This window comes from Triturus cristatus, chromosome 1_1 (genome assembly GCF_964204655.1).
Source record: "Triturus cristatus chromosome 1_1, aTriCri1.1, whole genome shotgun sequence".
Lineage (NCBI taxonomy): Eukaryota > Metazoa > Chordata > Amphibia > Caudata > Salamandridae > Triturus > Triturus cristatus.
Genome location: NC_140579.1, coordinates 1211309603 through 1211335096, shown reverse-complemented (window position 1 = coordinate 1211335096; position 25494 = coordinate 1211309603). Strand labels below are relative to the sequence as shown.

Genomic DNA, 25494 nt, shown 5'->3' with positions numbered 1-25494 from the left:
CTGGGACGCGTGGAGGGAGGTGTCACCTTAAACCCCTGAGGCAGCCCGAGGGTTTCTGGGTCATATGAGGTTGGACTCATAGTTTATTTTTTTATTTGTTATTTTTTTCAGTTTTCTATACGCAAACCTGGCCAGAGGAGACTCGAGCGATTTTTCAGAGGGTAGGAGATCGGGTCACATATTTTCAGAGTCACACATCGTCAAGGGGGTTAGGGCTCGGCTCGGACTCGCTTCTACATGTTCCCGGACACGAGGCCAGCATGTGGCCTGGCCTGGAGGCCGATATCCGTGCCTGGCAATGAGAATTGTGCAAAGCAAGCCTCTAGCAGGTAAGGAATGAAGCACATTACTGAAAATAAAGGTACCCCAGCATGTGGCCTAACGGTCAGAGCAGACTGTGGAGCTGGGGAGCCAGATTTGAGCCTCGGCGTCGGTTCAATATCTTGTGATTCTGGGCAAATCACTTAATCTTCCCGTGCCTAACAAAAACGAACGTGTCCTTGTGTATGGTAACTGGTGCGCATGTAAAGCGCTACCTCCGAGTCGAGTTCCCACTATATAAATCTGCAAAACAAAAACATATGCGCCATTCTTCTCATTAACAAACACAGGTACTTTTACTAAACAACACAGTGGCCAGATTGCGCTGCCCTCATCTCATACAATCATAGTAGACCACGAGACACCGGTCCATGAACCATCCGTTCATGGTAGGAATTGGGCCCCAATTCCGAAAGTGCTTCGGTGCCGCATACATGGTGGAAAGACGGGGCGTGAAAAAGAAGAAAAGAAAGTTGAGACTCCAGAGAGCAGGAAAATGTGGAGGCTCCAGGGGTAAAGTCAAAGATTAAGTACGACAGAAGCTGAGCCGCGTGTGGAGAAAGTGTCAGTTGTCAGGGGGTTGTTCGGGAGGCACGTGCTGTGAGCGAGGGAGTGCGAGTAACTGAGGGAATCTCAATCAGTGTTCATAGAGCACACAACAGACCTGGCTGCCTCTTGGTAATACACCGATGGCGCACACCCTCAGCCCATCAGCCGGCAGACATCCTGGTGTAGTATTCACAATGGTTAGGTGGGACTGCCCGGATTTCATCAAATCATGTGTATATCAAATTGTAACCAAAGTACCTGCTTCAAGAAAGAACATTATCGCAAATTAGACATAACTGAGGGAAATGTCTCATGAGGCAGAATTCCTGAAGATTTGGTTTGGCTGCCTTAGTCTAGAGAGGGGATTGTGTCAGAAGAAAGAAGGAAGACAAGGGAGCTAGATTTACTGAGTGGTTGTGGGACGACTGGGCACGGCCAGCGTGTGTGCAACAAAAAGGAGAAAGCATTAACACTGGAAGATGGCTTCAAGGGAACCGTGGAAAGCGTCTACAAACGCAGAACTGGAAGGAGGAAAATAAATAGTCTGACCTCATTGCGGAAGACAAGAAACCGGTTAATCCAGCATGGAGGTAATGATATTTGAAGACATTGAGACCGGAGCTGATAGCAGGAATATAAGAATGCGAGGGAGCATCAAGGGAAACTAGGGCAGAGAAAGAAGGTGACAGTTAAAAAATGTGTGGACTTTCTGTGGCACACTAACTCCACATTCACCAAGTCTAGGACACCCCGAGACTAACCTAAGCCCTGGCACTTCTGGATATTGCATTCTAGCCTCCCTCCGCCCACCTTTCCCCATTTTCTTTTTTTTTTTTGTCAAAATTGTTTTTATTAGCTTCAAAAAAGGCATAACAAACAATACAGATCAGGACATGTGTCTCGTAGCCGAGTGGACCGGCAAGCATTCATGGATGCAACATCAGAGTACCGACCCTAAACAGACCCCGCAGAGGCGAGCCTCCCCCATAAAAACTCACGCTAATGGAGGGGTACAGAGAAGCTAAAGTAGGGAGAGGATGCAAGCCCGGGACTTATATCCCGGAGACCCCCATTGGGCATTAATCGGGTCTAACCGTCCTACGCCGGCAAGTACTCAAAAAAGCTCAGGCCAAACCACCCGCTGACACTGTGTCATGAAGCTGCAAAACCAATTTATATCTCCCCCCCCCCCCAACTCCCCACACTCCCTCCCGCCCCACCCGCCCCACCCCACAAAACATAAGAGAAAAGAAGGAAGAGAAAGATAGGAAATAGAGAAAGAGATGGGAGGGGATCCGGTAGAGGGCCCGGAGTTCCGGTGCTGGGGCAAGGGAGGGGCGAGGTCCCTCCAGAGCGGGCACAGGCCAAAAGGCTCCCCCAGGGACCCCGCGACAGCGAACCACACCATTAGGGGGTGCCACCCACAGCCGCTGCGTCCGCCTATAGCTGAACCAGCTGCAAGCCCCTTAGCTGGGGCGGACATACCGCCGTCGGCAAACCACTAGAAAGGAAATTCACCAGGGGGCCCCACTTAAGTTCAAAGGTGGCATAGTCATCCCTGAAGATGTCCGCCATTCTTTCCAGGCTCAGGAGCCTCCAGAGGCGGGCATGCCACATCGAGGCCGTGGGAGCCGCCTGCTTCTTCCAATTGGCCGCGATAGCCACCTTCGCCGCCCCCAGGCACAACCACATCACGGCCTTATCTGCTCTGGTTTGGTAGCGCAGGGAGGGATCTCGGAGGCCCAACAGTGCCGTCGCCATGGAGGTGGGGATCGGGTAGCCCAACATAGATTTGATTTGCGCCAGGATCTCCTCCCAGAAGGGTCCACCAGATGTGCTGAAAGTCCCCCAGCAACCCACAACCCCTCCAGCAGCGGTCAGAGGTACCAGGGAAAATACGCCGCAATTTAGCTGGATAAAGGTACCAATCCACCATTACCTTCATGTGGGCCTCCTGCAATTCAATCGAATGGTTGTGTTTAGATATGTCCGACCACAGAGCCTCCCACTCCCGTTCCTCAATTGCTCTAAGTAGCACCTCTTCCCATCTAGCCTTCAATCGCGGGGATGGGGAGACCACAGTGGCCAAAAGGTGTCCATAGAGAAATGAGATGGCTCCCCTCATGGTGGTGGTAGTGCGTACAAATCTTTCAAATGGTGTCAGGGGCCTGTGGATTGCCGCCTGGACCGCCTGTGATTGGAGCCAGTGCTTGAGCTGGAAGTATCTAAAGTGTTCCGTTTGCGGAAGGCTAAAGTCGGTCCTGCATTCGGAAAAAGACATCAACCGCGACCCCCTAAAGAGATGTCCTACCATTAAACACCCCCCCTCCTCCCAAGCCGCGAAGGGCCCCCTAGCGAACGCCGGCGGAAAGGCAGCCAACCCATGAATAGGGGTGTGGGGGGAAGGGAAAGTGGTCCACCGCTCGTCCGCCGGCAAGGTGTCCCAAACCCGCAACGTCGCTTTGGTGGGCGTGCTGATGTACGCGTTGACCGATCTCTCGCGTTTCGGGCGCCATGCTATATCCCATATAGTCCGACCCGCCACCGACCTGTCCATATGAAGCCAATGTTTATCCGATTCTCTCTTCGACCATTCTATCAATACGTGCAGTTGCGCCGCCTTATAGTAAAGGTGGAAGTCGGGGAGGCCCGCACCGCCCACAGAGCGAGGCCTCCGCAGCATGGAAAATGACAGGCGGGCTCTTCCCCCCTGCCAGATGTAGCGAGAGCAGAGGGAGCGCATGGTCGAGAAAAAAGAGAGGGGGACATCAATTGGGAGGGCTTGAAATAAATGGAGCAGTTTCGGCAATATTGTCATTTTAAGCGAATGGATACGCCCCATCCAAGAGATAAACAATGGCTTCCAGCGCGCTAGATCGGCCTTGATGTGCGTAAGCAGGGGGGGGAAGTTGGCCTTATATAGGTCGTCTACGGAAGGGGTGAGCTGAACTCCCAGATACTGGAGCGACGTGGCCGCCCAACGAAAAGTCGTGATCTGCTGGATGTGCAAGAGCTCATCACCCTGAAGCGTAAGATTAAGGATGTACGACTTATCCTGGTTAATCTTGAACCCCGCCACCTGTTCATAACGACGCAGTTCTGCGTGGAGAGACGGGAGCGACGTGGAGGGGTGCGTGAGGGAGAGGAGTACGTCATCTGCAAATAGGGAGATCTTATGGTCCTCTCCCGCGAATGGAATCCCCGTTATCTGCGTGTTGTGTCGAATGGCCATTGCCAGGGGCTCAATGCTCAAGGCAAACAGGAGGGGGGATAAAGGGCAACCCTGCCTGGTGCCCCTAGAGAGGGGGAACGGAGCCAAACAAGTCCTGTTAACCTGAACACGCGACGTTGGGATCTGGTATTTGGCCTGAATCATGGCGATAAAGGCGTCCGCAAAGCCCATCCGGCGCATGGTGGAGAAGAGAAAGCCCCAGTCCACCCGGTCGAACGCTTTCTCGGCATCCAAACCAACCAGGATGGCCGGCAAGTGCCTCCTAGAGGCTTTTTCTATGAGATGTACAATACGTCGTGTGTTGTCATGCGTTTGCCTCCCTGGAATGAAACCTGATTGGTCGGGATGTATCAGCGCTGTCATAAGAGGATTGAGCCTAGCGACCAGAATAGAGGAATACAATTTAGCGTCTAGGTTAAGAAGCGCAATTGGGCGATAAGAGGAACAGTGGTCCCTGGGTTTCCCCGGCTTCGGGAGGACCGTAATAACCGCCTCCGCCATAGATGGAGAGACCACCCCCTGAGTGATGACGGCGTTGAAAAGAGCTTGCAGGCGTGGAGCCAGATCCGGCGCGAAGGTGCGGTAAAAGAGGGCGGTAAGGCCATCGGGACCAGGGGCTTTATTTAATTTGAGCGCCATGATGGCCCAGGTGACCTCCTCCAACGAAATGGGGGCGCAGAGATCCGCATTGGCGGCAGCGGCAACCTGGGGGAGCTGTAACCCCTGTAAATAATCTTCTTGCGCTGGACTGTCCAAGGCATCCGACGAGTACAACTTGTAGAAGGAGCGGAAGCAGTCCGCCTTCCCCGCGTCGGAGCGAACCACCACATCCGCTGGATCTCGTATCCCCTCAATATATTCCCTATCCCGTTTAACTCGGAGTTGGCGGGCCAGGTGTCTCCCGATCTTGTTCCCCTGCGTATACGAGGTGTGACGGAGACACAAGAGAGTAAGCTCAGACCTGTTGGCGTAGATAGACTTCAGTTTGCCCCTCAGAGCCGTAAGAGGCCGCAAGGTGAGGCGAGACGGCTTGGCCTTATGGGCCTGCTCCGCCGCTCCCAGCTCTACCTCCAGGCGTTCCCGTTCCGCTGCTCTCTGCCGGTTGAGCGCGGAGTTGAGTGCGATGCACTTACCCCGGAGAACCGCCTTAAATGCGTCCCACCGTATCAGCTCCGAGGTCTCGTCCGCGCCGTTGAGGGCAAAGTAGTCGTCGATAGCCTCCCTCAGGGATGCGCGCAGCACTATGTCCCTAGTGAGGGAGGCAGGGAAGTACCACTTCCGCGGCCGATCCCAGGGGCCCGTCCAGTGAAGTGTGATCGTGACCATATTATGGTCAGAGATGGAGAGCGGGAGAATCCGGGCATCTCGTAAAGCCCCCGACAGAGAGCGATTAATAAAAATATTGTCCAACCGCGAATATGACTGATGAACATGCGAGAAATGGGTGTAATCCTTCGTGGAAGGATGAAGGGTGCGCCAGGCGTCGCAAAGGCCCAAATCGGAGAAGCGCTGCCTAGAAGCCGCGGAGAAAGTTCCCGACTCCGCCCTCTGGGAATGCGAGCTATCCAACCCTGTGTGCCATACCAGATTAAAGTCCCCCATCAGGACAACCGAGCCCTCCACAAACTGTTCCAATTTCGAACAAAAAGTGGACAAGAATCCCGCCTGACCCGTATTGGGCGCGTAGAGGGAAATGAAAGTGCAGGTCTGTCCCCTCAGAACCCCCTTCACCATCACCCATCGCCCCGTCTTATCCGAGCATACCTCCAATGGTTGGAACTTCACTCCGCTATGAAACAGCAATGTTACCCCCCTGTGTTTGGTGGTGGCGGAGGAACTGTACATGAGTGGGTACGACCTATGCCTCAGCCTGGTGTCCTCCCCTCTACGCAGATGTGTTTCCTGCAGTGCAACTATGTCGAGGTGGTGGTCCGATATGTACTTCATCACCCTCTGCCGCTTCTGGGGGGAATTAAGCTCCTGGACATTCCAGGAGCCTATGGATACAGCCATCGTGTATGTGAAGGAGAGTAACCGTCAGCAGTCCAGCCCATAGTGTGCCCCTCCGCTCCTCCACACCCTCCCCCCGGACGACCCCCCCGCCCTCCATGTCAAGAGAAGAAAGGAAGAAAAAGAAGAAAGGGAGAGAAAACAAAAGGAATAAAAATAACCAAGATACCCCAACTCTACACAACATCCAAGTGGGAATCACTCGGAGGGTCATGGCAACCCGCCCACCCCCACCCCGGCAGCAAATATATCACTATGCAGAGAAAAGAAATGAGGAAAGCATCCTCAACTGTTGTTCCTAGGCCCCCCGCCAGGCCCATACCGGTAGTCCAGTGTCCAGCGATACTCCCGCTTCCATCATGGCCACCTGGCCCGACAAGGCAGTGAGCAGGCGAGGCCGCAGGAGTTCACGACAGGTGTACAGGGACCCCCTCCGCTTGTTAAAGCATTCTCCAGATGGCGGCACCTGCGGAGTCACCTGGGCGGTGCCCGACCCACCGTGGCCCACTCTCCGGCCCTCGCCCCGGCTCCGTCAGATGTGGAAGTCCCCCCCTCCGCCTGCTCTCCTTCTGATGGGGAAAGTCCCAGAATGGCCCTGCCGGCCGCCAGGTCCGTCACAGTTCGTTGCTTCGTCTGGTATTCAAATGAGAGGCCAAAGGGCAAAGTCCAACGGTACCTAATGTGCTCCACTCTCAATTTGGCAGTCAGAGGCCGAAAGGACTGGCGCCTCGCCAATGTCGCCGGGGATAGGTCTTGGTACAGCGCGCACGTAAATCCCTTGAACGACACCTCCGCAGACGCTCGGGCCGCCGCTAGGCCGGCCTCTTTGATTTTGTAGGAGTCAAATTTAGCCAGTATGTCTCTCGGCCTCCGCTTATCTCCCGGCGCCAAGAAGCCCACCCTGTGTGCCCGGTCAAGTTTGATCTTGAGGGTCTGCGGATTCACCACCTCCGCGAAGAGGCCCTCCAGGAATGCCTCCAGGTCTGGACCCTCCGCCCGCTCTTCCAGGTGGCGCACGCGGATGTAATCGCGACGGGCGCGATTCTCCAGATCTTCCGCCTTGAGCTGCGTTAGCGTCAGTTGATCTTGGAGGGCTTGAATCCGGCGCGAGTGATCCGTGGTCCTGCCGTCCAGATCCTGATGGCTGCCCTCCAACTCCACCACTCGTGTGCCAACCGCGTCGACGTCTTGCCGGAGGCCGGATAGCTGGTCGCGCAAGTCCGAGAGCAGCTGGTCAATCGAGCGCTGTACATCCCGGCCTATCTCCTCCCGCAGCTCCGCTTTGAAGTCCCGTAGTGAGGCCAGGAGGTCCTCCTTAGTGAGCGCCATCTTGCCCGGTGCTTCAGCCGGGGTCCCCGGCGGCCCCCTATCCGCTGGACCGAAGAAGGCTGTGACGGAGGCGTTGCGTCTTGCTTGATTCTTCTTAGCAGGAATATGGCCGCCCCTGACCGGCTCCGTCCGCAGCTCGCACGTGCAGGGCCCCCCGGATCAGCACCCGGGGCCCCAGCCCGCTCCGACAGCACACCTCTGTCGCTCCTGGCCCCTCTCGCCACGATCTCCGGTGCGCCTCCGGGGACCCGCCAATCGGTGTTGGTGCGACGGGGAGCCTCCTCCGGCCCCCCCGTCCAATGCCAGTGTGTCCCCTTGCAAAGGCTCTCTCCGTCGCCCGAGGGGGAGGCGCGCCGCAGACGCTGCGCCGTCGAGAGCCCCCTGCTCAACCACGAGGGGACGGCCCCCCACTAGCGCTTCCGGGTAGCTGGGACACGGAGGGCGGCTCACCCGCCACCCCTCCGCTCGTTCAGGCCATGCTCATGCATTCTCTTGGGGCCGCCTGGTCAGTCCTCCTCCCGCTCCTCACCGTCGCTCACTCTCCGCTCTCAGCTCAATGTGGCCGCTGCAGCGAGAGTCCCGATCTCCGTGGAGACCGCAGCCTCGAGGGTCCGCTCCTCTCCCCCTCCGGGTCCGCGCCTCCACGAATGCACCCAGCGAGCCGCAGTCGCACTCGTCCTCAGGCCGGGCGCGCGGGTCCATCAGCCACGCCCGGCTCGGAGCGCCGATCTCACCATGGGAGCCGCCATCTTGCTCATCGGCGGCGCCGTCGCGGGTCCCGGGCGCTCCGTCAGCCTCTCAGCGGGATTCGGCCCGGTCTACCGGTGCCCATCAGTTCGCCTACGCATACGGAGAGCGTTTGTCCCGCCCAGGGACCCAGGAACAGCCTTGTAGCCGGGGTAAGCCCGGGGTGGTGCGAGAGCCGACTCGGATCACGTCCGATCGGCTATCTTGCTCAAGCCACGCCCCTTCCCCATTTTCTTACCTTAGATATCTTTACTTTCCTGTTGTATGATTGTTATTTCATTGTTTTTGAGAACTGTCCTAGCTTTCAAGATTGTTCTTTCTTTGCGATCTGAGGGCAGTATATTATAATGCTCTCCTGTTTGTTTCAATGCCCTTTCTCAGTTGCACACTTCACCCAGTGTTTTCCTGCAGTGACAACAGTGTTCATTTGGTAAATCTAGTCCTTGTTTTTGTCAAACCATCAAGGTGAGACTAAGAATAGTCTGGTCCCTCCAAGCTCATCTTTCTTCATCATTGAAAGTTCAAGTGCTGACTCAGCCCCTGCCCCTCTAGCACCCTCTTCAGTCTGCTGGATAAAGCCACCTACCCGTCAGCGACCTCTCCATCAAATATCCAATGCTGCTTTTCAATGTGATGGATTGCGGCATCAATGACGAAACATCTCATAGAACCTGCTATATTCTTCCATGTTTGTTTTATGATAGAAGATTTATGTAGTAAAATCCAAGCATAAGTGGACCATGGTCTCCGATAGGCATCTAAGTGCTTTTATCAATCAGTAATCATATCACCTACTTGGCATCACTTTTGCAGTGTCAACTGAATCAAGCAAAATCAAAGAGCGACACAGATAACACATGCTTACACCGCTTTATGGTTTTTGGATGGTAGTGTGCCAGGGTATATTAGATGGTTTTCTGCCAGACATTGAGATGTACAGACGATGTGCCCGTGTACACAGATGTGTTGGTATTGTGCAAGTGTTTGCTGGATGAAATTTTTGCATGTTTCTCCGAAGCACATGCTGGCACTGTGCCATGGTTTAGTGGTGCACTGTCTTGTCTCATAGCAGTATTCGCCCAGTGGAGCTGTGAGGCCCTGTGCCAGTATGCAGTGACGTGTACCAAGGCACAGTGATGAGTGTGATGGCATTCTACCGACATACAGTGACAGGCTTGCTGGCACTGCACCAGGGTGGGTGTCAGTGGCGTAACGAAAAGTGAGGGGGCCCCCCTGCAAAGTAAGTGGAGGGGCCCCCTCCAGACTCCATCAGGAGCTCTCTGGCCGTAGTGCTGTGCTGAGGGGGCCCCTGGAGCTTGGCCACCCCCCTCACCGCGGGGGCTGCGGGGGCATGTGTTACGCCCCTGGGGGTGCTGCGTTTACAAATAACTTATGGGTTTAAAAGACCCTGCTGCAGAGTTCCTTGTCTGACAAGCAGTTTCAGCCAATAATAAAAATGTCAGGATAACGCTGGTTAATAATGTTCCTACTGGAGAGAGGTAGAGTTTTGTCTACTGGCAGTTTTGACTCAAAATACAGTTGCACAGTGGGTTGATATGCTTGCTGTAAAGAACATGCAACATGCAGATCATAGAATTGTATTTTAAATAGCTCAGTTCATTCCGGCCTTTGTCAAAGAGATCATTTTGTGACTTGCACTTCATAAGTCACAATCTTAATATAGCACAGTGAGCTATGAACTGGCATGAAAGAGTTGCATGCAAACTGCAAGGTATAAGTTAGAACTTTCTGACTCCCCCGGTATCTAATTATCCCAATGTTGCTAAAAAGGATTTGGTTGGGTATGAAACCATTCTTATTAATAAAGCCAACCCCAACCAGTGTGTTACTTTTACATACTGAGTTTGTGCTTCTCCAGACCAAACACTCTTAAAATATAATGGCTAGCTGTCTGGATGACGTGAATCCTACACCTCATAGTCCTCTTCATCTTATGTAACATTTCCGATGCACTGATTTACACATGTATGAATCATTATCTCTGTCTAATGCTTGTGTGACGTAAAGTGCTCTGACACCCTGCACTGGTATGAGTAGTGCTATAAAACAAATGAAATACATGTGAAGTAGGAGCTATGGAACACTGAGGGGCACCGTTGGAGGGTGGTAGTGCGGGAATCTGTGAAGCAGTAAGTCATTGGGGGTGGGTGCCAACAAAGTTTGTCGCACCGACCCCCACCAATCCTAAATCCGGCCCAGTGTCTAGGAATCAACCAACGACCAAAAGTAGCCTTTTCGATATTTTAAAACAGCGCCTCTTAATCCCTTTTAATGTACAGAAAACAATATTGTTCCGGCGAGTTGATCGTAATACAAACAGGATTCACTGATTCATTTTTAAAGCGCTCTTTAAAGTGTGCAACCACCATATGGTTTCTGCCCATGGAACACATTGACTGTCTGTTCAACAAGTGCTATCTTGGCATGGGCATGAGTTAAGTAAGATCACTGCAGGTGGAAAACGTAAAATGGCAGACGTGGACTTCTTTATTTATTTTCATAGGTGTACGTCTAACTTCTGGAAACGTGCGCTACAAGAAATGAGCAACTGGTGAAACGACACACTGGTTGAAAAAGAAACAACCTTTCTATAACCAAAAAGATCTTAAGTGCAGATCGAGTGCTAAATATCTGCAGCATGTATTCATTGAATGTATTTATTTGCATGATCCACCACGGTGTGGTAGTTAATTTCATAAAACATTAGCTCTACCGAGCTTTCCGTTAAGCACCGAACTGACTATAAAAAAAAAAGAATACACTATAGTGCTAGAGAATAAGACGAAGAAATACAATCACATCAGAAGTACTGTATTGACCAGGGAAAGAATGCATAAGGGTTTTTTGGGCACCTTTTACTTTTGTGTTGTGCGCTACATAGTCATTACTGTGCAGACACGTTATGCGTCCTATGCTGAAGCATTCGGCTTGGAGTTTAGCGTGTGTTCTCTGTGAGAAAGAGTGGGACAAAGCTTTCTATGCGCATATTATGTTTAATTTTAGGCGCCCTTTAATCTGTGTTTGAAGTAGTGAAAGTTACCGTAATGGTGACTCTGGACAGGTAATCGAGGGAATGCAGCGCAAGGGACTCTTATGACGGTCTGTACACCGGAAGTGGAATCTTTTCGAAATCATATTTGGACCTGCTAGACATTAGCTAAGGTTTTAATAACCCTGCAAGTGAAAACAATCTTTCAAAGATTATATACGTTACTAATGAATGCGGCTAGTAATGCTGTTTTAAGGCAAGTTCGTTTCTGAGACTGAATTTATAGTAAAGTAGTTTACGGATTTAAATTTGACAAATGTATTGTTTTGGAAGAGAGTGTGAGACATTAATGTAGACCGAAACCAAAATATGTTTAATCGTATCATCATCAGTGTTAGCATTATTATTTAGTAATTGCAATTAATGGTAAAACAGACAGCCCAACGAGAAGCGCAAAATATGATGTCTGGCAGAGACGTCATGAATGATGGGTTTATATACCAATTGCAGCTGACAGCATCACAACGCTAGCAACTATTGCACCGTTAATTGTCATAATCATTTATAACCTCAGAAACTTAACTTTTGTGGGAGAAGTGAACTGGAACTTTTGATCTGCAGGGTTGCAAGCAAGTTTCTGTAGAACATTGACGAATTCGAATGTGTGCCCTCTTCATAGAGTTCACCCGGCCCTGGAGAAAGGGCTGAGTAGAGAGCTCTGGGCGCTGGTCTTGTGTGAAGCGCTTACCTTCTTACTTAAAAGCTGGCTCTCAACATGCTGTTGAGAGGGCCGTCTGTGCATCTGGCAATTGTAAACATGGTTCCCAGGTGTGGCAGTGACCCTACTGTTACATTTCTGGTCTCTCAAGGCACCACCCATTACATCCCGTGAAGAGAGCGCGATTCAATCACAGCAGTACAGGAGTCCCGGGTCTGGACGAAATGTAACAAAAGGCATGCATGCTAGAAATAAAGTTGTAGCAATCTAGGCCCAGAGGCGATTTCCATGGCAACCATAGTCACCTCGTCTCTGGACCTGGCTTGTACTGCCTGGAACACATTTAAATAAGTAAACATACGAGCAATGGGTGCGCACTTGCCGAATTCACTCTAAACCGCCTTGACAAATGGAGAGGTGATCAATATGCGCTATAATCTTTTTTTATAGCAGCGATTCGGGGACATGTTTTCAAATGCATTAGGCTAACCCATGATGCTTTCAAGGCTGGGCCATGCTCCCCACCCAATGAGTCAGGACCTCTCAGGCCGGCCCCTGCAGAGAGCCAGAGGAGGACCCTCGAGCTCGCCCCCCCCCCCCCCCCCCCGCACAGCGGAGGCTGCAGGGGTTATTGTTACGCACCTGGTGGGTGTATGCCTGTCTCACTAGGCACTGTCTGTGACCCGTCCATGCCTCGCCCGGGCCGTACCGTAGGGGGAGCTGCTGAGATTCAGTGCACTATGATGGTTAAGTGCCAGGAAGCCTCAGCTAGGCCAGAGGGCAGAGGCAGCCTTCCCCACGCTGCTCAGTGTACAAATACTTCTGTTACCTATAAGCCAGGACTGCACTCCCGCAACTTAGGCGATCACGTGGTTCGCCCAGGCCAGAGCCACTTAGAATGTTCTGTGATTCCAGGGAGGACTGCAGGGAAGGGAGAAGTGTGTGTGTGTGTTATGGGGGCTTTGGGTGATGGGTAGGACAGGTACATGAGGACTGGTGTGCCGGGAACGTGGGAGTTCTTAGCGGTCTGACTTGCTGTGCAGAATAAAGTCGGTATTTAGAGTGGGCAGAGGGCGACTAGGTGCAGTGACAAGTGAGCAGGGATGCAGACACTGGGTGCAGGAAGTGACGCCACTCTCATGTTCCAACCAGCAGACTGAGGGTTATGTGTGCTTTTTCTCCACAGGTGCAGATGGGGCTTCACGCTCTCCTCCGTATCACGTGTATTCTGAACTTTGTGCTCTCCGCATCTGGAAGTAACTGTGGTAACATCATCACCCCCAATCACCTGGCCTTCATGGAGGATCTGGTGAGTGCTGCCTGGCGTCACATTACTTTATTAGGCCAAAGCATGAAACGGAAACATTAACGTGTGATTACTCTCTCCCCGAGTACCTCACTGCTTCTCAGAAGTGCAGGCAGTCGCCCTTCAAAGTAATTTCCATGTCCGGTCGAGAAGTGCTGGTACTCAACTTCTTAAATGAAAGAAGTGCAGGTACTTGGTAGGCGGCGTGTGGCATCGACTCTGTCCTCATGCAGACATGAGGTCACCCGAGGAGCCACCCACAAACAATGTACCTGATAAGCTGAGGTTTATTTTATTTTATTTATTTTATTTTATATAATGCGTTTTTTGATAGCGCGGACTTTACCCGAAGGTGTCAGAGCTCTTCACAATAGCAGCAGTAATGATACATACGGAGCAAAAATACAAGTGAGCATGTTACAAAATCAAATGGTACGTTACATGAGGCAACAGTGACAATTGTGCAAGTATCAAGGGCAAGCAAAATACAAGAGGTAGCAAACGATACGTTACAAACGGAAAAAGTGCCGTGTGCAGGTTACAAGAGCATACAAAGTACACGTAGAGGTAAAAAGAAAAAAAAAATTGCAATAAATGGCCGACACTCAGAACACTAAAACAAAAGTTACGTTACATGAGGCAGTGGTGGCCGTAGTGCATGTATCAAAAGCAAACAAAATACAAGAGGTAGCATACGATACGTTACAAAAGGAGAAAGAAACATGTGTGCAAGTTACAAAAGCGATCAAAATACAAGTAAAAGTATAATACTGCAATATATGGCAGACACTCAAAACACAAAACACACTGAGAAGGCACTTCTATAGGCTTGGAGAACAGAATTTCCTATAATGGAAGGACTTCCTTCAGAAAATATAGGGCGTGAATTAAATTTGGAAGTGTCTTTGAAGGAGGAGAGATTTGAGGTCAGTTTTGAAGGCCTGGGAAGAGGTGGTGGTCCGGAGCTGAGGCGGAAGTGAGTTCCAAATTCTCACCGCGTTGCCTGAAAAGGATTGGGCCATCGATCTTTCCTTCTTGAAAGTGGGAGGTTCAAGCAATACATTTTCTGCATTCCGTGATGGTCTGGAGCCACCAGAGAGTTTCAGTTTATCCGCCAGGTAGTGAGGGGAGGATGAGTGCAAGGCTTTGTGGGTGATACAGGCAGTCTTGTAGATAGATCTTGCCTCTATGGGAAGCCAACGGAGGGTGGATAAAATGTGTGTGATGTGGTCGCTTCTTTTGGCCCCATATATGAAGCGAGCTGCTGAATGGAGAACAGACTTCAGGGGGGACAGGTGGGATTTGGGGAGGCCAGTAAGAAGAGAATTGCAGTAGTCCAATCTGGAGAGAACCAGCGATTGGACCAGGGTTTTAAGGTCGTGCTCCGGGAAGAAGCGACGAATCCCCCAAAGAAGGCGCAGTTGGTATCGAGCAGACTTTGCAATGGAATCGATGTGGGAGAGTAGATTGAGTTTTTTGTCGAGTATGACGCCAAGGGATTTTGCGCTCTCGACAATGATGGGTTTATTGTTCAGTAGATTAATCTGATCCATCCATGATTGCACTGGGGGAGGAGAGAGTGAGGAGGAGAGGAGGAGGAATTCAGTTTTGGAGGGATTCAGGACCAGTTGATGAGTTAACATCCAGTTTTGAATGGAGTCGAGAGTAGAGCTTAGGAGGGAGAGATCGTGAGTGGAGGCCACCTTGAGGTAGATTTGAGTGTCGTCCGCATATAGATGATAGTGGATCCCGGATTTACTCAGGAGATTTCCCAAGGGTTCTAAATAGAGATTGAACAGTGTGGGTGCAAGTATAGAGCCTTGAGGGACACCTTGACCGACCGCTAAAGGAGATGAAAGACTGTTCGCTATTTTGATCATTTGGGATCTATCAGAGAGGAAGGAGGCAAACCATTTGAGCACAGTGCCCTCCATGCCCATTCTCTGTTGCAGAGTGTTAAGGAGAGTATTGTGATTGACAGTGTCAAAGGCTGCAGAAAGGTCAAGAAGAATTAGAAGACAAGACTCCCCTGAATCGAGTATCCGCAGTGCGTCATCAATCACTAGCAGCAGGGCTGTTTCAGTGCTGCAGTTTTGAATGAAGCCGGACTGGAAGTTGTCCAGAAGATCATTGTCCTTGATATGGCGAGAGAGTTGTTTCGCTACACATTTTTCTGTGATTTTCGCAAGAAAGGGTAGGTTAGTGATGGGACGGTAGTTGTTAGGGTCGTTCGCATCAGCGGTGGGTTTTTTAAGCAGAGGGGTGACCTGCCCAGTTTTGAAGGAAACAGGAAGGGAGCCTTGACTGAGGGAGAGGTTGACCAGAGTGGTCCAATAGGAGAGAGAATGGGTATAGAAGTCGATGGCAATGGCACTAGGGATGGGGTCAAAAGAATGGTTAGAGGGCTTTGTATCGAGGATGCATTTAAGGAGGGCATCTTCAGAGATGGGGTCAAAGTTCTGCCAAATGGTTAAGGATTTGCGCTCCTCTGTAGGGGTAGGATGAATGACCTGATCTACAAGTGATTTCACCTTTTCATCAAAGAATATAGCGAATTCCGCTGCTTTCTTTGTGGAATCCTTCAATTTGGAGGTTGGGGGAGAGCTGTTTGGGTTCTTGATGAGGTCGAATAGTTTTTTGGGTCTATTTTTGGCTGAGTCAAGGAGGGATTTGAAGTGCGACGCTTTTCCAAGGAAGATGTGCTTGTGGTACTTGGATCTTGCTGAACGAAGCGTGGCCAGATTTTCTGTGGAGGGCGCTTGTCTCCATTGTTTCTCAAGGACTCTTAGGTACTTCCTTTCTTCATAGAGGGATTTGTTGAACCAAGGTGCTGAGGGAGTGGGCCTTTTCTTTTTGCTTTGCAGAGGAGCGACATTATTGATTTCGACTGCAAGGACTGTGAGGCATTGGGAGGTGAGTTCGTTAACATCTAGGTCCAGGTCTAGCCTTGGAAGTGATAGCAAAGCAGAATCACAGAGGGTACTGAGGTCAATGTTTTTAGTGTCACGGAACCAGGAAGTAGCCCTCTTAGGCTGGCCGAGAGTTATAGAGTGTGATAGCTGAAGAGAGAATGGGATGAGGAGGTGGTCAGACCAGTCTACATGAATAGGGGTAGCGATGGTCAGGAAGCCTGCTTTAGAAATGACAAGGTCCAGGGTTGAGCCCTTAGAGTGTGTTGTTTCAGTGCAGTGTTGGATAAGATCGTTTGCAGAGAGGAAGGTGGCCAGTAAGCTCGCATAGGTGTCTTGAGATGAGCCCCAGTGGACATTGAAGTCACCCACGAAGATCTGATTGTCACTTTGCGAGTATTGGTCGCTGATGCAGTCCGTGAGTTCCTCCATAAACGAAGGGCTGCTTCCAGGCGGGTGGTAGATAACATGGAATCTGAGAGGAGAGCGGTGGTGCAATTGAAGCTCAAGAGATAGGCATTCAAAAGTGTGGAAGGAGCTGTTAGGAAGAGCCTTAAGTTGAAGGGAGTTTCTAAAGATGACTGCAACACCTCCCCCAACTTTGTCAATTCTGTCATTTCTAAGTATAGAATAGCCTGTGGGTACAAGGAGATCAAACATAGAGTGAGAGGTATCGTTGAACCAGGTCTCTGTGAGGAAGAGCATGTCAATATTGTGCAAGTTGATGGTATCGGATATTTCAAGTCTGTGTTTTATTGCAGATCTGCAGTTGTGGAGCATACAGCGCAGCTCTGTCGCGACTGTTTTGGTGACGGGGCACTTGGGCTATGAGGGGTGATGGGGATATTGTACCTGTATGAGGGTGCTCTGGAGGGCTTAGGTGGACGAGTGGTTCTGACAGAGGAGATGGTCGGAATGGTGTAGATAGCAGGGTTACTGGTAAGTGAAAGTGGAAGAAGGGTGGCATTCGAGTGCTTCTGAGAATTTGCAGATGACAGGCTATGCTTAGCTATTATGGGGTGTGGGGGCGAGGTGCATCTCGTGGGAGGGCGAGTGTTTTCCAAAGGAATTGAGGTGTATGGAAAAGTTGAGATCTTGGAGCTTAAAGCTAAAATGGTAGCTTCAAGTTGGGAGATGGAGGTGATTAGAGAGCCTAGCTTATTTTCCAGTGAGAGTAAGGCAGAGCACGGCATGTTGGGTGACTCGATGGAGACTGGAGGAGGTGCACTTGGCGGTTGAAGGCAGGGAGAGGTGGGGGAGCGGGAGGGGAGTAGGGGTATAGGGATCAGAGGTGGGGAAGGGTGTTGGATGAGAGTAGGAGTTGGTGCACCAGGGGTGGAAGGGGAGTTGTCTTTGTTGGCGTTGCGAGACGGATAGGAATTAAGGACAAAATTAGGGGGCGATAGAAGAGGAGCGGGGCGGTGGGGCGGAGCGAGAGGGGAGGGGTGTGGGGAGTCATAGGGATGAAGGAGGTTTGGGAGGAAGAGACGGAAGTGGGTTGGAGAGGTCCTGGCAGCTAGGTGAGGTGGTGGCTGTGAGGATGCGGGTATCTGGCAGAGTGGGGAGGGTTGGGAGATAGGGAAGTTGAAGAAAGGAAGTGGATCAGCTCGGCCCGAGAGAGGGAAAGGATTACCAGGGGGGGAAGGGGGGTAGCACAGCGTTGCTGGAGGAGTGTGGGGAAGGGGAGAAAATGAATGTGTTTGTGGGGACATTGGGGTACATAGTGAGGGGAGGGGGAGGAAAAGAGAGGAGGAGGGAATAAGGGGAACGTAAGGAAAGTTAACTAGGGGAGAAGGCTGGAGGAGAGGTGGTCTAAGGAAGGGGGTGGCAGAAAGGGATAGGGGGGAGGAGATGAGAATGGAGTGCCGGGATGGTGCAGAATGGACGAGGAGCGTGTTAGCTAGAGGTAAGGCGTCGTGGGCCGCGCAGAGGGAAAGCGGAGGCCACTTGAGGAGTCAGGGAGTGAGCACAGCGCAGGGTAAGATACACCGGGCTGTGTCCAGTGGCGAAACAAAAATTGAGGGCCCCCCCTGCAAAGTAAGTGGAGGGGCCCCCCTCCAGACTCCATCAGGTGCTCTCTGGCCGTAGTGCTGTGCTGAGGGGGCCCCTGGAGCTTGGCCACCCCCCTCACCGCGGGGGCTGCGGGGGCATGTGTTACGCCCCTGGGGGTGCTGCGTTTACAAATAACTTATGGGTTTAAAAGACCCTGCTGCAGAGTTCCTTGTCTGACAAGCAGTTTCAGCCAATAATAAACATGTCAGGATAACGCTGGTTAATAATGTTCCTAATGGAGAGAGGTAGAGTTTTGTCTAGTGGCAGTTTTGACTCAAAATACAGTTGCACAGTGGGTTGATATGCTTGCTGTAAAGAACATGCAACATGCAGATCATAGAATTGTATTTTAAATAGCTCAGTTCATTCCGGCCTTTGTCAAAGAGATCATTTTGTGACTTGCACTTCATAAGTCACAATCTTAATATAGCACAGTGAGCTATGAACTGGCATGAAAGAGTTGCATGCAAACTGCAAGGTATAAGTTAGAACTTTCTGATTTCCCCCGGTATCTAATTATCCCAATGTTGCTAAAAAGGATTTGGTTGGGTATGAAACCATTCTTATTAATACAGCCAACCCCAACCAGTGTGTTACTTTTACATACTGAGTTTGTGCTTCTCCAGACCAAACACTCTTAAAATATAATGGCTAGCTGTCTGGATGACATGTGAATCCTACACCTCTGTAAGACCTGGGGTCTCCAGGCCCTAAGGGAGTAACGTGACTCGAGCGGCTGGGCACCCAAAGGCCTATGTGTTAAGCGACCATACAACACACACATCCTCTGAAGCAGTAAACGCACACAATAAGGGACGCCACACAGTAAGGTGAATGCAAAGTAATCAGATTTATCTAATCAAAGGAGCACACACAGTATTCTTGTAGGGCAATGTATCTTAACTTGTACACATTAACATTTGCATTACAGCATCTCCTTACGGTTACCTCAGCAATCCCTGCAGTAGGAACTTCCCTAGTGCTGCGGGCCATGGCCTGCACACGTGGCGCTACTGGTGTCTACGAAGAAACAAAGGCACATGAGCATATCGTGGCATTACAGCTCTTCTTGTATACCTGGAACCTTAGGCACCCCTGAGCATAACTTGAGGTTGAAGCGCTGATCGTTTACCGTAAGGACTAGGCACTCCTAGGCATATCGTACGGAGAACGCGTTACCCGCCTGCCTAATCCCATGAGCACTTCCAAGCCTACCCTGAGGATAAAGCGTTATCGGTACACGGAGCGTACTGCACTGCTGGACACCCTTTAGAGATGAGGCGCCGCTCATACACGGAGCGCCTTGCACTTAGGACCTCAACTGGAGGATACACGCTATTTGGACTTAGCACGCACTGAGCACTTGTGAATACACCATGTGGGGTCAGCGCTCCTTAGACATAGAACGCATTGAGTATGGATGCATACAAATGACGGATCAGCGCTACTGCAACATAGAACGCATTGAGCACTGGTAAATACAAATGAATGATCAGCGCTACTTCAACATAGAACGCATTGAGCACTGGTGAATACAAAGGAATGATCAGCGCTACTTCGACATAGAACGCATTGAGCACTGGTGAATACAATTGAATGATCAGCGTTACTCCAACCTAGAACGCATTGAGCACTGGTAAATACAATTGAATGATCAGCGCTACTCCAACCTAGAACGCATTGAGCACTGGTAAATACAATTGAATGAGCAGCGCTTCTTAGACATAGAACGCATGGAGCACTGGTGAGTCCTGCGAACGGCAGACCCCAGGAGAGGGTAATCCCACAGAGGGGGAAAGTCACAGTCTCTGCATGCGGTGTCGCTCCCACTCGGCAGGGGCGCACCGGGCCTTCCCACGACTCCCGGGGAGCAGGGGGGGGGGCGAGTCTCAGGCCGCCACTCGGCCGCGCTACCTCCCAGCCCCCGGGGGTTACCTTTGTCTCGTCGCTCGGTTCCGCTCCGGGCCCTTCGTCAGATGCGCGCAACGGCGCGGGACACTCACGGACACTCGCTCCTCCTCCTCACGCTGCGACGGCAGCGGCGGGGCCCCGGGCTTCTCCGCAGGCCCCGACTTGGTGCTGACACGTCCCTGAGGCCTACAGGCCGCGGCGGTGATCGCGTTGCAGGTCCTCGCACCAGGAAGGGGGGGTCACAAGTTAAGCGGGGGCTCGGCCAGCTCCGCGCTCGACGGCAGATCCGTGCAGGGGGTCCCAGGCCAGGTCTGGCAGCGCAGGAGACACAGCGCCAGTACCTGGTCGATCCCCAGCAGTCAAGCAATCAGTCGTTTCATGAAGTTGCAATATTCAGCTTTGACATCAAGTTTCAGGATTCCGCTTTTGTAGTTTCAGTATTCAGTCTTTGCGGCGCAGATGATACTGGCGCCCTTGGGGTTCTGTTCCTTGGGGGGTAGGGGATGAGTTGGCGACTAGGTCCTTCCTAGTCAGGCTGGGCAGAGGTTCCCTGGGTCCTCCTACTGCTGGGCAAGATCAGTGGGTTTCACAGGATCCCTCACTCACTTAAGAGGCAGCACCTAAGCCCTGTCACTCTCAGAGGCATGAGTCCCTGGCTAGGCCCTACTGCCTAAAACTCCTGCATGGATTCTCCAGCTCCGCTTTACCCCACTGGCCAACTGACTGGAAAAAGTTCCCCCCCTCACTTAAGTAGCCCTAGGTCAGGTGACCTCTAGCCAAGGCGGCAAAAGTAAAACCACACCTCCCTTCTAGAAGGTTCCAGCACATTCCAGGAGCTTCCCCATTCTACCTATGGGACAAAAAAGGCGGGCTGGTGTCGCAACATTGTTGTGGGGTTCCAGCCAGCTCCTGGCAGCTAGGGTGCTATTAATAAAGACCACTCTGCAGTAGCAGGGGCCTGTGGCAGCCATCTTGGGAGAAGGGAGCACCTGCACCTTAACACTGATTGGCAATGAAAAGGCGCCCGGAGACCTAGTCCAACATAAAAATGAGGGTGGAAAAAAAATGAGGCACGATCAAAAATAGATGGGGAGACCACCCTAGGGCTGACAGGTCTAACAACCTCATAGTCCTCTTCATCTTATGTAACATTTCCGATGCACTGATTTACACATGTATGAATCATTATCTCTGTCTAATGCTTGTGTGACGTAAAGTGCTCTGACACCCTGCACTGGTATGAGTAGTGCTATAAAACAAATGAAATACATGTGAAGTAGGAGCTATGGAACACTGAGGGGCACCGTTGGAGGGTGGTAGTGCGGGAATCTGTGAAGCAGTAAGTCATTGGGGGTGGGTGCCAACAAAGTTTGTCGCACCGACCCCCACCAATACTAAATCCGGCCCAGTGTCTAGGAATCAGCCAACGACCAAAAGTAGCCTTTTCGATATTTTAAAACAGCGCCTCTTAATCCCTTTTAATGTACAGAAAACAATATTGTTCCGGCGAGTTGATCGTAATACAAACAGGATTCACTGATTCATTTTTAAAGCGCTCTTTAAAGTGTGCAACCACCATATGGTTTCTGCCCATGGAACACATTGACTGTCTGTTCAACAAGTGCTATCTTGGCATGGGCATGAGTTAAGTAAGATCACTGCAGGTGAAAAACGTAAAATGGCAGACGTGGACTTCTTTATTTATTTTCATAGGTGTACGTCTAACTTCTGGAAACGTGCGCTACAAGAAATGAGCAACTGGTGAAACGACACACTGGTTGAAAAAGAAACAACCTTTCTATAACCAAAAAGATCTTAAGTGCAGATCGAGTGCTAAATATCTGCAGCATGTATTCATTGAATGTATTTATTTGCATGATCCACCACGGTGTGGTAGTTAATTTCATAAAACATTAGCTCTACCGAGCTTTCCGTTAAGCACCGAACTGACTATAAAAAAAAAAGAATACACTATAGTGCTAGAGAATAAGACGAAGAAATACAATCACATCAGAAGTACTGTATTGACCAGGGAAAGAATGCATAAGGGTTTTTTGGGCACCTTGATACTTTTGTGTTGTGCGCTACATAGTCATTACTGTGCAGACACGTTATGCGTCCTATGCTGAAGCATTCGGCTTGGAGTTTAGCGTGTGTTCTCTGTGAGAAAGAGTGGGACAAAGCTTTCTATGCGCATATTATGTTTAATTTTAGGCGCCCTTTAATCTGTGTTTGAAGTAGTGAAAGTTACCGTAATGGTGACTCTGGACAGGTAATCGAGGGAATGCAGCGCAAGGGACTCTTATGACGGTCTGTACACCGGAAGTGGAATCTTTTCGAAATCATATTTGGACCTGCTAGACATTAGCTAAGGTTTTAATAACCCTGCAAGTGAAAACAATCTTTCAAAGATTATATACGTTACTAATGAATACGGCTAGTAATGCTGTTTTAAGGCAAATTCGTTTCTGAGACAGAATTTTTAGTAAAGTAGTTTACGGATTTAAACTTGACAAAAGTATTGTTTTGGAAGAGAGTGTGAGACATTAATGTAGACCGAAACCAAAATGTGTTTAATCGTATCATCATCAGTGTTAGCATTATTATTTAGTAATTGCAATTAATGGTAAAAGAACGAGAAGCGCAAAATATGATGTCTGGCAAAAACAGCGACGTCATGAATGATGGGTTTATATACCAATTGCAGCTGACAGCTTCACAGCGCTAGCAACTATTGCACCGTTAATTGTCATAATCATTTATAACCTCAGAAACTTAACTTTTGTGTGAGAAGTGAACTGGAACTTTTGATCTGAAGGGTTGCAAGCAAGTTTCTGTAGAACATTGACGAATTCGAATGTGTGCCCTCTTCATAGAGTTCACCCGGCCCTGGAGAAAGGGCCGAGCAGAGAGCTCTGGGCGCTGGTCTTGTGTGAAGCGCTTACCTTCTTACTTAAAAGCTGGCTCTCAACATGCTGCTGAGAGGGCCGTCTGTGCATCTGGTAATTGTAAACATGGTGCCCAGGTGTGGCAGTGACCCTACTGTTACATTTCTGGTCTCTCAAGGCACCACCCATTACATTCCGTGAAGAGAGCGCGATTCAATCACAGCAGTACAGGAGTCCCGGGTCTGGACGAAATGTAACAAAAGGCATGCATGCTAGAAATAAAGTTGTAGCAATCTAGGCCCAGAGGCGATTTCCATGGCAACCATAGTCACCTCGTCTCTGGGTCTGGCTTGTACTGCCTGGAACACATTCAAATAAGTAAACAGACGAGCACTGGGTGCGCACTTGCCGAATTCAATCTAAAGCGCCTTGATAAATGCTGTTTTAAGGCAAATTCATTTCTGGGATTGAATTTTTAGTAAAGTAGTTTACGGATTTAAACTTGACAAATGTATTGTTTTGGAAGAGAGTGTGAGACATTAATGTAGACCGAAACCAAAATATGTTTAATCGTACCAGCCCAGCATGCAGCCTGAAAAGACCAAGCCAACAACTGGAAGGCCGGCCACCAGGGAGGGAGGGAGGGATGTAAGGAATGGGACGAGGACAACGGGACCAGGAGTAATGAAGATTACCGGTAAGTAATAGGACATTACCCCCAGGTCCCTCCTGTCCTCGTCCCATTCCTTAACAAAGTGGAGAATACCAAAGCAGAGAAACCGGTCTTCTGGAACCCCACCAACGCCAAGAGCACCAGACCAAAAATCGGCACCACACAGGAGCAAAAGGAGCCCACAAGAAGGAGAAAAAAACACAGGCAGGAGCACGCAACCAAGCATGCCCCCAACCAAGCGGACAGAGCCGAGACCCCAAAACCAGCAGGGGACGACCAGAGAAAAAACACAAGACCCCCCCCAGGCAAGCCAGAAGGAGGCCACACACACAGAGCCAAGCCCCAAGGGATCAACCAGAGGGGCCAAAACCAAGCCCCCCTACCTCCCCAGGAACGACCAAAGTAAGGCCAGGGGAAGCAGGCGCGCCCCAACAGAGAAACGGAGCAAGAAAAGGGCAACCGACCAGGGAGAAACCCCCCCAAGGGCGAAACCCACGGAACCAGGCACCACCAGGCAGCCACCAAACCAGGGACCAAACAGGCCAACCCAGCCAACGGCCAAGAGCAGAGGAGAACAGACTGCACAGGGCAGCAGGGCCGAAGGCCCAGGAAGGAACAAAACAGAGGCAAGACACGACCAACCACTGAACCACCCCAACACGCCAGGGGAAGCCATCAGAAGAGTCGCAAAGACCAAAGAGGTAAGAACCGGACAAGCAAACAGGCAACCACCCAGAGGAACAGCCAGGAAGAGAAGGGGGCAGGGAACCCAAGCAAGGCCCCCCCACCAGAGGACAACCGCAGCAACAGGGAACCCGGAGGCCACAAACCCACAGAAGGACCAGGCCACAGGGCAGGACTGACCAACGGCCAACCCCAGCCGAGACAACGAAGAGCCACAGGAACCAAAAGGCCAGCCCACCGGGAAAAGAACCCGGGGTACAAGAAATGGCCAGGCCCAGAGGCACACCCCCAGAGCAGGAGACACCGGGACAAGAAGCCCAGCCAACAACCCACCCAACGGAGGCCAGGGAGAGCAAAGAAGCCCAACCCGAAGCAGACCCGGCAAAAAAAGGGCATCAAGAAAGACAACAACAGAGGCCCAACACGGAACTGAGGATACCAACACCCCAGAACCAGAAAGGAGGAAACAACACCAACCAAGAGCCGACCAATGGCCAGGAGGAGAAAGGAGGACACCAAGAAACCACCGAAGGTGAACCCCAAAAGGCAGAAGGGCAAAACAGGAAAGACCAATCAAGTAGGCCAACAGCCCAACCCCCAAGAAGCCAGCCGGAGAACCGGCAGGCCAACCAGCCTGGAGGCACACAACACAGCGCCACCAGGACCCGGAGGGAGAGGCAAAAAGAACCCCCAACCAAGAAGGGGCACAGAGAGAAAGGCACAGCAGCCAACCACAGCCAGGCCATCCCGAGAGCGAAGAAGCAGAGGGAGGGAGCCCAGCAGCCCACACCACGGACCCAGGGCCACAGTAAGCCGAAAGAACCGGCACAGAAACGGACAGAAGACCAGCCCAGGACCGCGACAAAGCCCAAGAGAAGGAGCAGCCAGGAAAGGACCCAAGCAGGGGCCAAAAGAGGACCCCAAGCAAACAAGGGCCCCACAGCATAAAGCCCGACACAACCAAGCCGAGAGGCACACCAGCGACCCAAACGCTCAAGCGAACGGGAGACCAAAAACAGGGACCGCAAGGGCAAACCCAACAGAAGCAGAGCCCAGGCCCCAAGAACACACCGGAACAACCCCGGCACCAAAAAGGAGAGGAGCCCGGAGAAGCCAAAGGCGCACCACCCAACAGGGGAGCAGGAACGAACCCAA

The 25494-nt window shown here is 51.1% G+C and overlaps 1 protein-coding gene across 2 annotated transcripts in view; it reads left to right on the top strand.

Annotated features, from left to right (window-relative positions):
- LOC146871846 (macrophage colony-stimulating factor 1-like) overlaps positions 1–25494 on the top strand; it is a 199016-nt gene that overhangs the window by 146483 nt on the left and 27039 nt on the right. For both annotated transcript variants that reach the window (XM_085651956.1, XM_085651964.1), the window contains exon 2: positions 13103–13225. In XM_085651956.1, the coding sequence (XP_085508082.1) occupies positions 13103–13225 (123 nt within the window). The remainder of the gene's footprint in view (positions 1–13102; positions 13226–25494) is intronic.